The sequence below is a fragment of the Cannabis sativa genome, chromosome 3 (genome assembly GCF_029168945.1).
Source record: "Cannabis sativa cultivar Pink pepper isolate KNU-18-1 chromosome 3, ASM2916894v1, whole genome shotgun sequence".
Taxonomy (NCBI): domain Eukaryota; kingdom Viridiplantae; phylum Streptophyta; class Magnoliopsida; order Rosales; family Cannabaceae; genus Cannabis; species Cannabis sativa.
The window spans coordinates 5,188,243-5,205,627 of NC_083603.1; the positions used below are offsets into that span (position 1 = coordinate 5,188,243).

At 33.5% G+C, this 17,385-nt stretch overlaps 3 protein-coding genes across 3 annotated transcripts; 2 read left to right on the plus strand and 1 right to left on the minus strand.

The window, feature by feature from the left end:
- Window positions 1-4,691: 4,691 nt before the first annotated feature.
- LOC133035864 (uncharacterized) lies at window positions 4,692-5,666 on the plus strand. The gene has a single exon (XM_061112293.1). The coding sequence runs from the start codon at window positions 4,692-4,694 to the stop codon at window positions 5,664-5,666; it is 975 nt and encodes a 324-aa protein (XP_060968276.1).
- An 894-nt stretch (window positions 5,667-6,560) lies between these two features.
- Window positions 6,561-8,419, plus strand: LOC115710083 (zeatin O-xylosyltransferase). The gene has a single exon (XM_030638407.2). The coding sequence runs from the start codon at window positions 6,861-6,863 to the stop codon at window positions 8,286-8,288; it is 1,428 nt and encodes a 475-aa protein (XP_030494267.2). The 5' UTR covers window positions 6,561-6,860; the 3' UTR covers window positions 8,289-8,419.
- Window positions 8,420-8,498: 79 nt separating this feature from the next.
- LOC115710108 (calcium-binding protein CBP) lies at window positions 8,499-10,592 on the minus strand. The gene is made up of 5 exons (XM_030638442.2): window positions 10,007-10,592; window positions 9,537-9,583; window positions 9,249-9,424; window positions 8,862-8,880; window positions 8,499-8,765 (listed from the first exon to the last, which is right to left on the minus strand). The coding sequence occupies exons 1-5, from the start codon at window positions 10,485-10,487 to the stop codon at window positions 8,661-8,663; spliced, it is 828 nt and encodes a 275-aa protein (XP_030494302.2). The 5' UTR covers window positions 10,488-10,592; the 3' UTR covers window positions 8,499-8,660.
- Window positions 10,593-17,385: the final 6,793 nt, after the last annotated feature.

Consider the following 17,385-nt stretch of genomic DNA (forward strand, 5'->3'; position numbering starts at 1 on the left):
GACAATGTCCTTGATTCATCAGTGCACTGGATTTACACTGATGTGATAATCAGCGATAAAGTATACTTACACCTTGGATAAGTGTTATGTTCTTTCCAGAACATTGGCAAAGTATGCTAGTATCGGATGTATGGAGTATACATTGGACTGGGACCGATATTGATCTTGGTAAAAATATTATAATCTTACCGTTGTATCTTTCTAAGTCAATATCACTGGTTGATCTTAGATCAAAATATCTTAATCCTGACATGCTTGGGTTCAATCTCAGGAGTGTTATTCATGTTCTTTGATTTGTTAGTTAAGCCTACTTTTAAGTCATAGTGATACGTACATTTTGGAAACATGATAGTACAATTGAGTGGGAGCGCTAAACATAGATATGGAATCTATAGCTTCTATCTGGACATAGAAGTGAAACGATGATTTCCTTCGAGCTTGACTTAATAGAAATAAATGGAAGAGCTCTTGTTTCAGTGATTATATTAGCTCACTGAAATATCATTTCTAGGAAGCTAAGTGTTTTAAGGATAAAATACATTGAGGGGTGAAACGGTAAATTTATCCCTACTCGGTATAAATCATCTATAGAGGATCTTTGATTATTGAGATTAGAACGATGGTTAAATGTTTATAGTGTATCTATATCGTGGAACATATAGAGCGTTCTATATGAATGAGAGTGCAATTTCAAGTTCTATGGTGGATGCAATAAGGAATTAATAAGTAAGGGAATTTACTTGGTAAATTCTAGTTCTACTTATTGAAAGCTCGGTTGTATAGGCCCATGATCCCCATACTAATTGAGACTATATTGCTTGTAAGACTCAGTTAATTGATTTTAATTAATCAATTATAATTCTAAAAATTAGACCATGTTTAGTTTATGAATTTTTACTAAGCAAGGGCTTAATTGTGAAGAAAAGAGATTCAAGGGCTTATTTATTAATTAAGAGACTTTATTGAGTCTAATTAATAAATATATTAAATGGCAATTTTATTTGATAATTAATTTTAATTATTAAATAAATAGTTTTGGCATTTAAGTGGTTAAAATTGGAAAAATAACATTTTTGAGAAAATAAGAAAAAATTGTTAAAAATGGCAAAATTCTAAAGTGGGGGCCCATATATCCATGGCCGGTCACTTGTAGGGTATTTTCCATTTATTTTTTTTCAATATTTTAATGCCTAATTAATTCTAACCTAAATCTAGGTGGTTGCCTATAAATAGATAGCGATGGCTCACACTAAAAGATGATGAAAATTCAAGCCTTCAGTAAAATTTTCAGAGTCATCTCTTCTACCTATTTCGAACCACTCCTCTCTCTTCCTCTCTTCATATTTTCGTACCCTATAGTGATAGAGTAAGTGCCCACACACGTCAAGTGGTACTCAATCATAGTGTGTAAGGATATGAAGAATCCAGTTTCAAGAGAAGGAGATTTGAACTCAGATCTTGGTAATACTCTGCTACAGATAGGATACAAGGGTTAGAGATCTGAGTGGAAGGAGCCATTATTATTCCGCTGCACCCACTGTAAGATTTCTTAAACTTTATATGTGTTTATTTACATTATTATAGAAATTCATATTTAAGTTGTTAAACAACATACATGGTAGTAAATCTAGATTTTGGCAAAACATATTCCAACACTGCATTAGTGTGAGCTCGTTTGGTGGAGCTCTCGAGATCTTTGAGAATCTTTGGAACTTGTCACATTTTTTGACGTAGTCCATTGAATCCTCAATTATGGTAGGTCAAAAATACCCTTGGCCAAGTATCTTTTTGGATAGGCTTTGCCTCCTGACATGATTGTCGCAGAAGCCTTCATGCACTTCTATTAATAGCCTTTCAGCTTCTTTCATGGTGACACATCTTTGAAGTGGCATTGAGAAACCATGTATGTACATGACCCCATTCAGGATTAGATACCGAGCAACTTTCCTCCTCATTTTTCTTGCTTCATTTTTGTTTCCTAGCAAGATTCTTGTCTGGAGGTATGTTGTTATGGGTTTCATCCACGTTGGGCTATCATCCAACATGTCTATTTCTTCTGAATAGTGATGCTCGGTTCTTTTAAGAACTAAATGGGCACCAAGTTATCCTTGTCTGTCAAGGTGTTGCTGGCTACCGAGCAAGTGCGTCGGCTATTGCATTCTCTTCTTTGAGAACTTGCCTTGTAGTATAACCTTTGAGCTGACTTAATAAGTCTTGAATCTTGCTCAAATATGTTATCATTTTTTTCCTCGGGCTGTATAAATTCAACTAGGACATGAATAATGACCAATTAGGAGTCGTTGTATATATCAAGTAATCTGCCTGTACTTTATGTGCTAACTTGAGGCCAGCAATTAGAGTTATTAAATTAAAATAATATGAATATTCAATATCCTCCCTAGTAACCTCCTCGATCAACATTGTATTTTGGGCCTCCGTTATCAAGGTACATCCCGATAAAGCGTCAGGTCCCGATGGAATGACTCTGGGTTTTACCAAAAGTGTTGGAATATAGTTGGTGATGACATTGTTGAGTTGGTATGCTCTTTTTTTGCTACTGGCTTTTTTCCTAGTTCTTTAAATCAAACAAACATTGTGTTGATTCCTAAGAAAAAATTACCAGAGTATATGAGTGATCTTTGCCCTATTTTGCTTTGCAATGTTCTTTATAAGATAATTTCAAAAGTTTTGGCGAATAAATTAAAGATGGCTTTGCTGAATGTCATATCCAATATGCAAAGTGCTTTTTTACTTGGAAGACTAATTTCAAATAATATTATGATCATGCATTTGTTGGGTTTTATGCCCTAAATAAAACTCATTTCATATAATCAGATTTACTTATTAATAAAGATCAGAAATAACATTTTATGTTGCATGGTTCACATGATTTATTTCATGATTATATGTATATAATGTATGAATTCTTTTTTAAGTCCAGAACATATGAGTTTGTTAAAGATTATAGTGTTGTCAGCACAATGGAATATAATCTTAATTATATGTTCAAAAGTTTATTCCCTGATTTGTCAGAACACTGGATTTAGACTGACATAGTATAATCAGCGATAGGTATTCTTACACCTTGGAAAAGAGTTATGTCCTTTCCAGGACATTGACAAAGTTTACCAGTATCGGATGTATGGAGTATACATCGGAAGGGACCGATATTGAACTTTGATTAGATATATTAAAACTTACCGTAATATCTATTCAATTCAATATCACCTGTTGATCCTAGATCAAATGATCTCAATCCTGATATGGTTAGGCTCAATCTCAAGAGTATTATTTGTGTTCTTTGATTTGTTAAGTTAAGCCTACTTTTGGGTCAGGGTGGTACGCACATTTTGGGAACACGGTAATGCAATTGAGTGGGAGCGCTAACATAAATATGGAATCTATAGCTTCTATTTGGCAAATAGAAGTAAAGGATGATTTCCTTCGAGCTTAACCAAACGAAGATAAATGGTGGAGATCTCATTTCACTTAGCTGAAATATCATTTATACAGGGTTAAGTGTTTTAAGGATAAAATACATTGAAGGTGTAGCGGTAACAGTAGTGCCTTTTCAATGTAGATCATCTATATAGAGGATCATTGATCACATTAGGGTTATAACAATGGATAACTAATGACGTGTCTATATCGTGGAACATATAGAGCGTTCTATATAACTGAGAGTGCAATTCCAAGTTCTAAGTGTGGATTCAATGAGGAATTAATAAGTTAGGGAATTTACTTGGTAAATTCAGTTCGACTTATTGGAAGCTCGGTTATATAGACCCATGGTCCCCATACTAGTTGAGACCATACTGCTTGTAAGACTCAGTTAATTGATTTTGATTAATCAATTATAATTCTAAAAGTTAGACTATATCCACTTTATGAATTTTCACTAAGCAAGGGCAAAATTGTAAAGAAAAGAGATTTTAGATTTATTTATTGATTAAGAGACTTTATATGTCTAAATTAATAAATATATTAAATGACAATATTATTTAATAATTATTTCAAAGTTATTAAATAATTAGAATTGGCATTTAAAAGGTTAAATTGGAAAAATTGGCATTTTTTGAGAAAATGGGAATGGAAAATAACAAAATGGGAAAGTTGCAAAGTGAGGCCCAATCCCTTTGTATGACCGGCCCTATGCATAGGAAATTCTATTTGTAGTTTCCATTATTTTAATGCCATACAATTCTAACATAAACCTAGAGGGTTTTCTATAAATAGAAAGTGTTGGCTTGAGGAAACACACACACATCTTTGATCACTCTGTTTCCCTCAGAAAATGCCTCACACGCCTCTCTCTCTCTCTCTTTTCTTCTCTCTAAATTTCGAAACCTTTGAGTGAATGAGTAGTGCCCACACACATCAAGTGGTATCTCAATCATAGTATGTAAGACTATGGAAATTTTGCATCAAAGAAGGAGAAAAGAAGATTCAAGTTCAGATCTTGGTGATGCTCTGCTACAGAAAGGAATCAAGGGCTAGAGATCTGAACGGAAGAAGTCATATTATTCCGCTGCACCCACTGTAAGGTTTTCTAACTTTATATGTGTTTATTTGCTTTGTTTTAGAATTCATATTAGGTTGTTAATCCAACATACATGATAGTAAATAGATCTTGGTAAAATAATTTCCAACAACACTACCTAAAGAGGAAAAGAGTGGGTAAGGAGGGTTTCATGGCGCTTAAACTCGATATGAGCAAAGCATATGATCAAGTTGGGTGGTCATTTCTTGAGGCTATGCTTATTCGGATGGGTTTCCATCTGCATTTTGTGAAGCTAATCATGTTCTGCGTTTCTACAGTTAATTATAATGTCACATATGGAGGAAGAACAATGGGTCCTATAACTCCGGGGAGAGGGGTTAGGCAGGAGGATCCATTATCTCCTTATCTCTTTCTGGTCTGTGCTGAAGGTTTCTCCTCAATGTTGAAACATTATGAAAGAAGAAGTTGGTTAACGGGATGTAAAGTTGCAAGGGGTGCTCCTCGTGTCTCCCATGTGCTATTTGTGGATGATAGTTACGTATATTGCAAGGATAATGATAATGAAGCTTTGAATGTGCTACGATTACTTCATGATTATGAAAGGGAGTCTGGGCAGCAAGTTAATTATGCTAAATCATCAATATTTTTCAGCAAAAATACTAATGAGGGGACTCGAAATAGAATGTGTGTTGCGTTGGGAATGGTTGAAGCTTCTGAAAATAGCTTATACTTGGGTTTGCCTTGTACCATGGGGAGAAATAAAAATGCAATCTTTGGTTTTCTTAAGGATAAAATGCAGAAGAAAATATTTAGTTGGGAGAGCAAATTTTTGTCTAAAGCGGGAAAAGAAATCTTGTTGAAATCTGTGGCTCAAGCATTACCTTTCTATGCTATGGGTGTATTCTTACTTACTAAGGAAATTTGCTCTAGTTTGGAAGGAATGATGTCAAAATTTTGGTGGGAATCTAAATCTAGGGCTGCTACTAAAGGAGTGAGTTGGATGAGTTGGAAGCGTCTTTGTCGACATAAAAATGTGGGGGGTATTGGCTTTCGAGATCTTAGAGACTACAATCTTGCCTTTATTGGAAAACAAGAATGGAGACTATTGACGAATAAAGACTCTCTGATTAGCCAAATCTATAAAGCTCGGTATTATCCTACATGAAGTTACCTTAATGCTTCCTTAGGACAAAACCCAAGCTTCATATGGCGAAGCATCTTTGAAGCTCAGAATTTGGTGCGTATGGGTGATAGAAGATCGATTGGTGATGGTCATTCTGTTAGCATTTTAATGGACTCGTGGCTGCCTAATTCAATTAATCCGTATGCTATCTCATCACATCTGGGGCTGCAAACCAAAAGGGTATCGAGCTTGTTTGAGGTTGGATCTAGAACCTGGGATATGGAGGTGCTAAATGACTTGTTTGAAGCAAGAGATAGAGATCTGGTTGTGTCGATTCAGCTGGGCAAAAGTGTGTTGTCTGATGCTTGGTATTGGAATAAGGAGTCGACAGGCTTTTATACGGTAAAAAGTGCATACCGTTTATTGCAGCAGCAAAGCTCTGTACCTGATGAAGATGACTGTGATGGTTATAAATCACTTTGGCAGTTGGACATTCCCCCAAAAGTCCAACACTTCTTATGGCGTGCCGTCTCGGGTTGTCTCTCAACCAAGATACAGTTAAACACAAAGCATGTTAACGTTGATCTTATGTGCTCATTTTGTAATATGGCTATGGAGTCTATATTTCACATTCTATCGATTGTGGTTATGCACGGTCTTGTTGGAATATTTCAAGCGTTGATACGGCTGGTATGGGTGTTGGGGAATTTAAAAGCTGGTTTTTTCAGTTGGTAAAATCCCAGCCGACTGCTATAGTTGCTGATGCAGCAATGATTGTCGAGTTTTATTGTCTTCTTTGATGAATGTATCTTTAATTTTTGTTAAACAGTCTGCAAACAAAGCTGCTCATTGTGTGGCTAGAGAGTCTTATTTTTTGGCAAATTTGTATTTTTAGTGAGCTTGATGGTACTTTGAAGTTTATTGTACTTGATGAAAGTATTTGAATAAATATCACATTTCATTCAAATATATATACATGAATATTCAATACAAATTTGATATGCTATTGAATTGAAATGATGTAAAGATTCAACACAAATTTGGCACGAGCTTTGTCATTGTACTTTCAAAACAAAACCCAACGTTATCCCATTTCTAGGAAAACCACGTTCGTTCATTCCAATGATCTATATTAGTTTGTTTTTCTCTCATTAATTTATATAAGTACTACAAACAATAAGCAAGTCCCTAATAGACTATCAAACTAAAGAGAAAATCTTAAACAAGGTTCCATTAATGGCTTCTTCTTCTTCTTCTTCTAAACAACACTCAGTTATAGTATTAATGGTACCATTCCTAGCTCAAAGCCACCTAAACCAACTCCTTCAACTTTCCCATGTCGTTTCATCCTCATACGACATCCCAGTCCACTACATCAGCTCATCACTTCACAATTCCCAGGTCAAATCTCGATCTCCAACTCCAAACTTAGCCACCAGAATCCATTTTCATGATTTCCCAACTCCACACTTTCTCTCTCCTCAACCCACCAAGACTCCTAACAATTTCCCAAACCATCTCATACCATCTTTCCAAGCTTCAATTCAGCTTCGAAAACCCTTCTCAGAACTCCTCACAAAGCTCAAAACGACAGCCGAAAGAGTTGTCGTTATTCATGATCTTATGATGAGCTATGTCGTTCAAGATTCAATTTTTATAGCACCCAATTCGGAGGTTTATGTTTTTCATTGTGTTTCTGCTATTTCTAGAGTTGCTTTTATCAGAGACGCCATTGGAGAAAGCAGCTTTGAGCCCAAGATTCCCTCTCCAGATGGGACTTTAGATCCAAGCTTTGAGGCTTTTATAGAAAAGCAAGTTCCTTTTATGAAAGCAAACAAATCTGGTCATCTTTACAACTCTTGTAGAGTTGTTGAAAGTGATTTTCTCGATTTCATTTCCGAGAAAGAGGTGGGAAATTATGATGATGATGATGATATGAAGATTTGGGCAATTGGGCCTTTAGATACTGTAACAGTGTTCTTCAATATCAATGGTGATTCATCATTAGAGAAAGTTTATTACTTGGATTGGCTTGATAAACAGAGACCCAACTCTGTTTTGTACATCTCTTTTGGGACTACAACTTTCTTGGAAACCAAACAGATTGAAGAAATAGCAATTGGGTTAGAGAAAAGTGGAGTGAATTTCATCTGGGTTTTAAGAGATGCAGATAAAGGTGATATTTTTAATGAAGAAGAGGGAATTAGAGGAAGAAGAAGTGATCAACTTCCAAAAGGGTTTGAAGAAAGGGTTAAAGGAATGGGAATGGTGGTGAGGGAATGGGTGTCCCAATTGGAGATTTTGGGGCACCCATCAACAGGTGGGTTTATGAGCCATTGTGGGTGGAATTCTTGCTTTGAGAGTATGAGTCTTGGAGTGCCCTTATTAGCTTGGCCTATGCATTCAGATCAGCCCATGAATGCTGCTTTGGTTACTGAGTTTGTAAAAGTTGGTTTGGGTGTTGGGGAATTGGGTGGGAATAGAGATGGGTTGGTGAGTTGTTGTGTGATTGAGAATGTTGTGAAGAGATTGATGTGTTCTGATGAAGGTGATGAGATTAGGAAAAGAGCTGAGAAATTGGGTGTTGAGTTGAGAAAGGCTACTGCTGAAGGTGGTGTTTCTAGGATGGAATTGGATTCTTTCATTTCTCATATCACTAGATAGTTTTGGCTTCAATTGAAATGTAGAATTTGCAATCATTACCTTATGTTATTATTTTTTAACATTTCTGGTCATGAGCATTGAAATCATAAATATACCAACTTCTTAATATTATAATTATTTTACTGGTTTTGTAGACATTGTTCAACAATCAATTTATCCTAAGTAACCTTTTATATAAAAAAATACATAAAAATAAAAATAAAACCACAGTAACATACTAACACAAATCATAATATAATCAGATTCTTAGCCTTATTAAAAAAAAAAATGGCAAATCTGTTAAAAGCACATACAATAATAATATTATATAATACACTAGATATTACAACATATAAATCTAGCTCCATAAAGATTTACAAACAAACACCTCAATTAAGCTATGAGGAAAGGAAGTACAGTGAGCATGAAAGCTTCATAACTGAAAGTTGCAGAACCAGAGTATTTGGTGTCCTTCTCCTTAAATTTCTCAGTTAATCCCTGAAACCAAAATACCAAATCAATTTTAATATAATGGACAAAAAAAAAGAAACAAAATGTAATTCACTAAACAAATTTCCAAACTCAAATCTTTACCTTAACAGTGAGACAGCACCTGATTTTTAACACCCAAAAGAACAAAAAAGGAAACCAATTTAGAGATTAATAAACAAAAACACATACTAATACAGTAAAAGGGTTATTTTCAGAAAAAACCTCTTAAGTTTTGATTTTTTACACTTAACCCCTTATTTATTTTTGGTGACAAAATGCCAAAATGTTAAATACTAACCGGATTATTATTGTATTGGTTTCGAAGTTTTACTTTAAATTTTTCAATTAGTATTTAACGTTAATAACACCTTAAATTTATAAGGAAAAGTAAATTAAGGGGTTTTACCAAAAAGAAAAGATAAGGAAGTTAATATATAAAAGTTAATTACTCTTAATAAAAATTGAAAATGGGAGAAAGGATAAACATACTCAATGAAATTATCATATTCAATGGCTTTGACTTTGCCACCAGTTTTGTCGAATTTGGAGACCAGTAAATCCAAAACCACTGGTGAAACAGAAAATCCCAGACTCAAAAGTGCTTCTCTCAACTCATTCATGTCGATTCTGCCACTCCTGTCTCTATCAAATCGCTCAAATATTCCCTATTTTATTGAAAAATTAACACAACAAACCATTATTCTCAGCTCAATATAAAAATATTAAATTTAAGAAAAAAAAATCATTTCTTTAGATTAATTAATTAATTATTATTACCCTCCAACTCTGAAGACTGTAGAAAACATCAGTGAATTCCTTTGGACCTAATAAAAAATTAAAAATTAGAATGAGAAAAAATAATAATTAAGAAAGTCAACATTTTTTATTTTAATAAAGCAAGAAAGTCAACATTAAGATAAACACGTGACCTGCACGTGATAAATATGTAAATGTCGTTAATCTACTTTTTGATTTTGTAGGGACCACAAAGTATCGGAAAACAAAGGGTTAAATATGTAAATAAATTTTAACTCTAAGGGTATATCGGTCATTTCATAGCATGAAAGAAGAAGACCAGGCTTAACGCGCCACGAGCGACTCAACTCAGTCGTACCCGAGTTACGACTCAGTTTCAGATCTTTTAACGAACCGACGAAAACCCTAAAAATTCATCGATTCGTAAACTTCTGAAACCCTAATTTCAATTCCAGAACAATCAATTTTAAGAGAGAGAGAAAAAGATGTACCGATCTTCTTGCTATTCGAATTGGTGAAAAGATACATAAGAAGATGAACCGTTCTGAGACTAAAACTCTGATTATACGAAGAGAGAGCTCTCTGCAACTCCTTATCGTCGATTAAGCCACTTCCGTCTTGATCAGCCACCTGAAAGCAAGCCACCACGTTGGGATCCGTACCGGGAGGGAAAGTCGAAGGCACAAGCGAAGCGAATGGGGTTCCGTACCCCTGCGGTGGTGGATACGCGCTACCTCCGGAGCTTCCGCCGTACGGAGAGTAGCTGTCCTTTGGTGGCTTATCTGGATTGTAAGGAGCCGATGGCTGAGCGTAGGGACTCGCGTAAGCTGGTGAAGGCTGTTGGTGATGGTGCTGATGATCTTGTGGTGGCGGAGGAGCGCCGTATGGCGGCGCGGCGTATGGTTGGGCGGCTTGCGGCGGCGGCCTCCCGCCGTAGCCGTATCCTCCGGGCGGTTGTGGGTATCCGGACATTGGATTTTGGTAAAGATGTGATTTTTTTTCGTTGCTATGTGGCTTTGTGAGAATTATTAGTTGTGAAATATTTATATATAATATATTATATATTTTTACTCGGATGTGGTGTTTGTCCAAGTTGATATTTTAATATATATTTATTTATTCCCATAGATAAAAAAAAGTTGGAAAGAGCAAAGATTAGGAGACCAAAAAAATTCGAATCTATTAGCCATTCAAAAATAGAATTGCTAAAATATTTTATTGGTGCTTACTATTAGGGACGATCTAGTCTAAGAAAAGAAATTATTACATGGAATATTTAAATTTTGACACTTTATTTATAAAAATATATTCATTAGGTATGGATAATATTTATATATTTTATGTGCTTTTAATTATCAAAATACATCTTACAGAATCAGACAATGGTTGAAGGGTGGTGGGCCCAAAGTTACATCAGACGAAGGTTTCAATTAGACAAAATAATTGTTGGCAAAATGTTTATGCAACTGTTATGAAACACTAAAAATCATAACAGTATTTTCACGTAACTCTATCTACGTGTCTCTTCATGATTTAATATGAACAAATTCATTATTAGAAATTTGGAAAAACAACGAAAATACACTAGGATAAACATTTTACTATAGTATTGATGTAATTTCTTTTTATTATACTTGAGTTAGATTGTTTGGGAACTCCAGTTTAACTTTTTGAGATCTATATTTCATAGATCTGAAAATTGAAGTCAGGACATTAGTTTTATGCAAATTAAACTGGATTTCCAGTTGAATTTTAGTTTCGTAGTAGTTTTTTTACACTTTTTTTTTCATGAATTTGAAACAGATCATGTTTTGATTGATGCTGGTTGTCTTCTCATGTGAACTCGCCAGAATTAATAGTGGTTCTCTTTCTAATTGAATTTTCGTTTCGGTTGCGTTGGGTTGTTGCGTGGTTGCGCGATGGTTGCCCAGGAAGCATGTATCCTGAGTCGAAAGTGTGTGTAAGTGGTATTTGTGTAATTTTTTTTATTTGGGTTGTATATTTATTTATTTGTTCAGCTTGAAGTGTTTTTGTAAAGTCATTGAGGCCATTGGAAATTAAGAGGTTCTGAGTTGGGTTAAGAGCAACAAGTGGCAACATGTCGAGATTGAGATTGACAACTTGGTTTTGGTACAAGCCATTCAAGGCCATCAACCCATGAGCTCCTCTTCGGCCTACTCATCAAGGACTGTTAGATTTTATTATCTACTCTGTCTAATGTTAATTTATTTTTCATAAGACGATCAACAAACTGAGTAGCACACTATGTTACTAGACATTCTCAGTATCAATTTGGTTGTAGCATTTCTAATATTTCTATTTTTGTTTATCTTCAACATCTTTTGTATTCAAAGTGGTATTTCATTTCAAAACAAAATTAATAGTGATCAAACATTAACAAGATGATAATTAACACAAAATTTCATAAACAAGTAACAAGAACAAATATAGAAATAATGTATAAACTTTAATTCATAATTTAAAATAGTTTCATTAACACTTTGTTAGGGTTTATGTCTTAAAAGCAAGTATTTATTGGATAATGTATGCAATACAAGTTACTGACTGGATTTTTAGTCAGTTGACGCGGAAATGAAATAAATGAGATTTAAACCAAAACATGAGTAATAAATGTAAATAATGACACCAAAATTTGAAGAGGTTGGCCCCAAGTAGGAGTGTGTATCGGTCGGTTTACGTTACATTTTATTCAACCCAACGTAAAGATTGGGTCACAAAAATTTAAGTGCAATCCGCCCAATTAAGAAAAAAAATTTAACTCGCCCAATGAATTGGTCGATTTGGTCGGGTTAACCCACCCAAACTGAGCACCAGTATTTTTTTTCACATTCAATTATTATATTTTAATTAATTGATATAATGAGACAAATATATAGATTGAATTCAAAGTTCAAATCTAACACCATGAAAAAAAATATATAGTAGTTTAAACTTTTTTTTAAATGTGTATATAAATTATAGTATATGTAAACTATATATAATAAAAATATATATACAAAAAAAAAAAAAAAAAAAACCTTCTTAATCAGGTTGGTCGGGTTAGTTCAGGTTAATTGGGCGAATCAGTATTATTTTTAGCCCGCCAATATAAAGATTTGGCAAGTTATATTTTTGCCGGGTCTTTCAATTTACATTTTTCGTCGGGTTATCTCTGTTTAGTTTGGGCGGGTTGTTTGGGTTGGACAGTTTACGATAGTTTATGTACAGCTCTAGCCCCAAGTATTGGTATAGTTTACTCCCCTTGTATTTTACTAATTTGAGTTGCAAAGTCAATAACAAGTTCTTGAAAGCAAGAAGTAACAATTAATGGAAAATTTTCTGCTCTTTGAGTGATAATTTTTGGATCCCCTTCCCAGGTCAGGTGTGACCCCTTATATAGGGGAAGGGTTGGTGCATCTCACTTCAGGAGACGCGACCTTAGTGCTAAAATATCTCAACTATTCTCTTAATTTTCGGGAATGGTTGAGGTCTGATTCTTACGGTAATATTTGTTATTTCTATGGGTTCGTAACCCCCTTTGAGCTTCATGTGTGATTAGATGATGCTGGGAGAGTGTTGGATGTATCAAGCTACGTGGGGTACCTCATGGGATAGAGTTTGGCTGATTGACCCTATGGTGGGTAGCACTTACTCCAGGGTCGTATCCTTAGGACTTCTCCCTCTTGATTCTCATGTTATATTCAGAGCTTGGTAGTATATAGTCTTGATACTTAGAGCAATTATTTCACTATTCATGTTCATATGCAGGTAGGGTGTGAGACCAAGACTATAAGAGTGTAGGGGTAAGAGTTAACCCCTAGACTAACTTACCACCCCTATGTAGATGACCTACCCTCGGGGAGGTAGGGAGGTGACTATCTAACCAACTTTACGGGGTAGTTACCTATCTCACCCTCGGGGGTATGGGTGTTCATCAAATAGTCAATCCAATATAATCTGCACGATCCAATCAAATCTGCAAAGTGCCATATCTGCCAAGGACTATCAACATCACCTCAACACAATGTGGAAATGTATTAATGATTACAAGTAAATTCACACTAGAAATGTAGTAATGCAATGAAGAACCTAGAGTGATTAGCAAGTACACTTAAAAATAAATAAATACAAATTTTGGTTCAAATGTGTGAAAAATATTTAATAGGATTTAATGCTAGGGAGATCTCAAAACCACTTTCAATGTGTTAGGTATACTCAATAAATGCTCAGTCAACTCTCAAAAATATGGAACAAATGAGTTTATATAGAGTTGGGAAAGAAAGTAGTCGTTTATAGCTGTTAGCGCATTTTTCGAGAGAAATACTGGGGAAGACGTTTCATCATTTCACAAACGAGTAACCGTTTACTAGGACAAATGGGTCACCTCACTGTTTGCCAAATGGCTAGCCGAAAATAGCATAGTGGCAAAATACCACTTTTTCCGTCTTAAAACGATCATAACTCTTTACCCGTTTATTCAATTTCAGAAATTCTAAATTTGTTCTCTTAATTAAATGATATGCGATCTTAAAAAATTATTTAAAAATTTTAGATATCATTTTTGTGAAATAATTTGTCACACAAGTTAGTGAGCTAAATTTCGTACTTAGAAATTTTAAGTGTGAACTTGTAGAAAATGTAAATAAATCTTCATGGAGTCTTGTCTTGAGTTTCTTGAGTCTTAGAGTCCATTTTGGGTCATTTTCAAGAATATTGATAACATTACCATTTTGTCCTTAAAATCAATTTTGCCTTAAAATGAGTAATAATATTATATGGCAATGTAAGTGGCTTTAATAAAGTAAAAAGTTAAATTTTTATGTACTTCAACTTATTGATCTTTTAATTTTTCTTTTTTTTTTTTTTTTTTTGGTAGAAATGCTCCTTAACTTCACTTATGTTTACAAATTTGAGGTGTCAGTTAAAATTCTATTGTTAAATGCTAATTGGATTGCACAAGTGTATACGTGGCATATTTTCATTGACTTTGAGGTTTTGGTGGCACGTGTACACAGTGAGAATCTCAGTTAACATTTAACGATAGAATTTAACTAATGCCTCAAATTTACAAATAAAAGTGATGTTAAGTTAGTATTACAAAAAAATGGAGTTAATTGCATAAATATTAAAATATAAAGGAGTTTCAATGCCAATTATCTATTTTGAAGAAGATGAAAGAAAAATTTATTAGTATTTTTTGAGCTAAAATTTGCTTAAAAATTGAGTTAATGATATATTTGACCCAAATTTTATAATAGTGCTCCAATGTATTAAGGTAAAATTAATATTTTCTTATAAAAAGGTATAAAAAAGTCAACAAAATATTAAATTTGTATTGAAAGTATATACAAACCTTATTAAATATGTAAATAGAATATAAAAGGTTATTAATTACATTAATAAGTGGTAAAAAAATAAATAAAAAATTGATATTTATTGTGGTATAAAATTTAGCCTATGCTATATTTTGTGTCAAATTTGGCATAACTTTCAAACCATCTCCAATGTAAGATTTAAATTTTGTGCTAAATTAGACATAAAAATGAGTTTGTGTTATATTTGGTCTACTATTTATAATTATGCTTCAATGAACAATATGTAAAATAAGTACAAAATAATTAATTAAGGATAATTTAAAAAAATACAAAAATAACAAAAAAAAATTTTACAAAAATACGGTTTGTACGAATATTCAATATTCTTACGATTTTGTAGTTTTTATTTATATAAAATACGTTCTTTTAGTGTATTTTTATGTTGTGTTCTTGTTATTTTATTATCGATTTCTTGTTATTTGCATATTATTTTTTTTATGTTATTTTGATGTTGTTTTATTGATGTTTTAATGTTATTTTCTTGTTACTTTCATGTAATTTTCTTGATATTTTCTTGTGTTTTTATAGAATACCGTAAATATATAAAATAATAAAAAAAAAACTTGAATGTAAAATTGTAAAAAAATTACAAAAATTAGTATTTTATGTAATTATTTAATGGTAATTTTTTATTGTTTAAATGATGGTAATAAGATAAATTATGAATGTAAAATTTTATAAAAGTCAGTGAATCATAATAATTAGTGACACTATAGTAAATAAAAAAGTAATATTTATTGTGTGATAAATTTGACACAACCTTTAGCATATACCATATTTAACACACTTTTAGAAAACCATTGAAGTAGCAATTTTTCATAAGTGTATTAAAATATAGCAATACATCACGTTTTAAGCACTATATTGGATATACTCTTAACATGTGCTAATTTTGGATCACTTTATGCATATCATTAGAGTTTATTTTTATAAAAATGGGTTAAATATATGAGCATTGTTATTGGACACTAGTGGTGTCTAGCACCACCTAAAGGTAACACTTTATGATTAGTTAACAATTTTTCCTAAAAGTTATTATTTTAAGTCATATGGGACTCGCTCATAAATTTTCAATAAGGATGAAAAACCCTTTACACAAATCAGAAAAAAAAAATACGGAGATAACAAATCTCCTTGTCTCAACCCTCTACTAGGAATAATTGGCCCCATAACACGTGTCACATTATAAGTAACAGTATAGACAACAAACATAATCAAAGCCACCAATCGACTATTAAACCCCATACGAAGAGCAAATGCTTTAGAAAAGACCATTCAACTTTATTATAGGCTTTGCTCATATCAGTTTAATAGCTATGAAGCCCTCCTTACCAACCCTCTTCCTCTTCAAATAATGTATTATCTCAAAAGACACCATGATGTTATTAGAAATCAATTGCACCGACAAAAAAACTCTTGCGTATCAGAAATTACATCCGACAAAACCATTTTAATCTATTAGCCAAAACCTTCAAAATAATCTTGCAAAGCACATTACATAGCGAAATAGCCCGAAGATCACTCATAAATTTTGGCTGTTTTTTTTTTTTTTTTTTGGAATTAGCACTATGTTAGTCTCATTCAACGCTTGAGGGAAATAGCCTTCCTCAAAGAAATACCTAACTAGCTTCACAATACCAGTACCAAGAGTATTCCAATATTTTGATAAAATCACGAGGCCATACTATTCGGGCCAGGCAACTTGTCTAGATTCATTTGGAATAGAGCTTTTTTAACCTCTGTTCCTGAAATCGTGTCAAGCATAACCTAATTCTGTGTAGCAGACACAGTAACAGGCGTACACTCCAACACTTCTTTAAAATTAACCACTGAATGAGAAAATAAATGAGTAAAATACTCAATAACAACTGAAGAGAGATCACCTTGCCAATCCACCCACACACCACATGATTTTTTCAATTTCTGAATAGAATTGTTGCGACTTCTTGAAGTATCCATATCATGAAAATACTTTGAATTTCGATCTCCCTCATGGAGCCAAAGTTGCTTACTCCTTTGTTTCCAAAAATTTCTCCTATAACAAGACATCATTCAACTTAATCTCAGCCTATTTATAATTATCCACCGACACCCTATCACGACCCTTCTTCGATTTACGAATCTCCAACTTACAATTCTTAATTCTTTGAGTAAAATTACATGTATAATCCTTTCCCCAATCTAGCAACACATCCCCACAAAGTTTCACTTTCTCTAGGATAGTATTACTTGAATACAAATTCCAACTATCCTTAATGATCTTAAAGCACAGGGGCTCCTTAAGCCAATAACAGAAAGCGCAATGATGAGCAACCACGATAGAATTAACATGAACTAAATGAAGAGGACAATGATCAGAAGTAGATACTTCCAAATTCAAAAGCTTAGCAGATGGAAAATAGTCTAACCATTGTTGATTCACCAACCCTCTATTGATACACACTTCCACCCAATCCGTACAACCTCTGCTACGTTCCCAAGTGTATGGATACCCA

Bases quoted from the DNA above. Each gene is read 5' to 3' on its own strand.
- LOC115710108 (XM_030638442.2), bottom strand. From the start codon at position 10,487: ATGTCCGGATACCCACAACCGCCCGGAGGATACGGCTACGGCGGGAGG. The intron at 9,584-10,006 runs GTACATCTTTTT...ATTTTTTATTAG, and splicing joins TTCGAATAGCAAGAAGATCG to GTCCAAAGGAATTCACTGAT. The intron at 9,425-9,536 runs GTAATAATAATT...TCAATAAAATAG, and splicing joins ACAGTCTTCAGAGTTGGAGG to GGAATATTTGAGCGATTTGA.
- LOC133035864 (XM_061112293.1), top strand. From the start codon at position 4,692: ATGGCGCTTAAACTCGATATGAGCAAAGCATATGATCAAGTTGGGTGG.
- LOC115710083 (XM_030638407.2), top strand. From the start codon at position 6,861: ATGGCTTCTTCTTCTTCTTCTTCTAAACAACACTCAGTTATAGTATTA.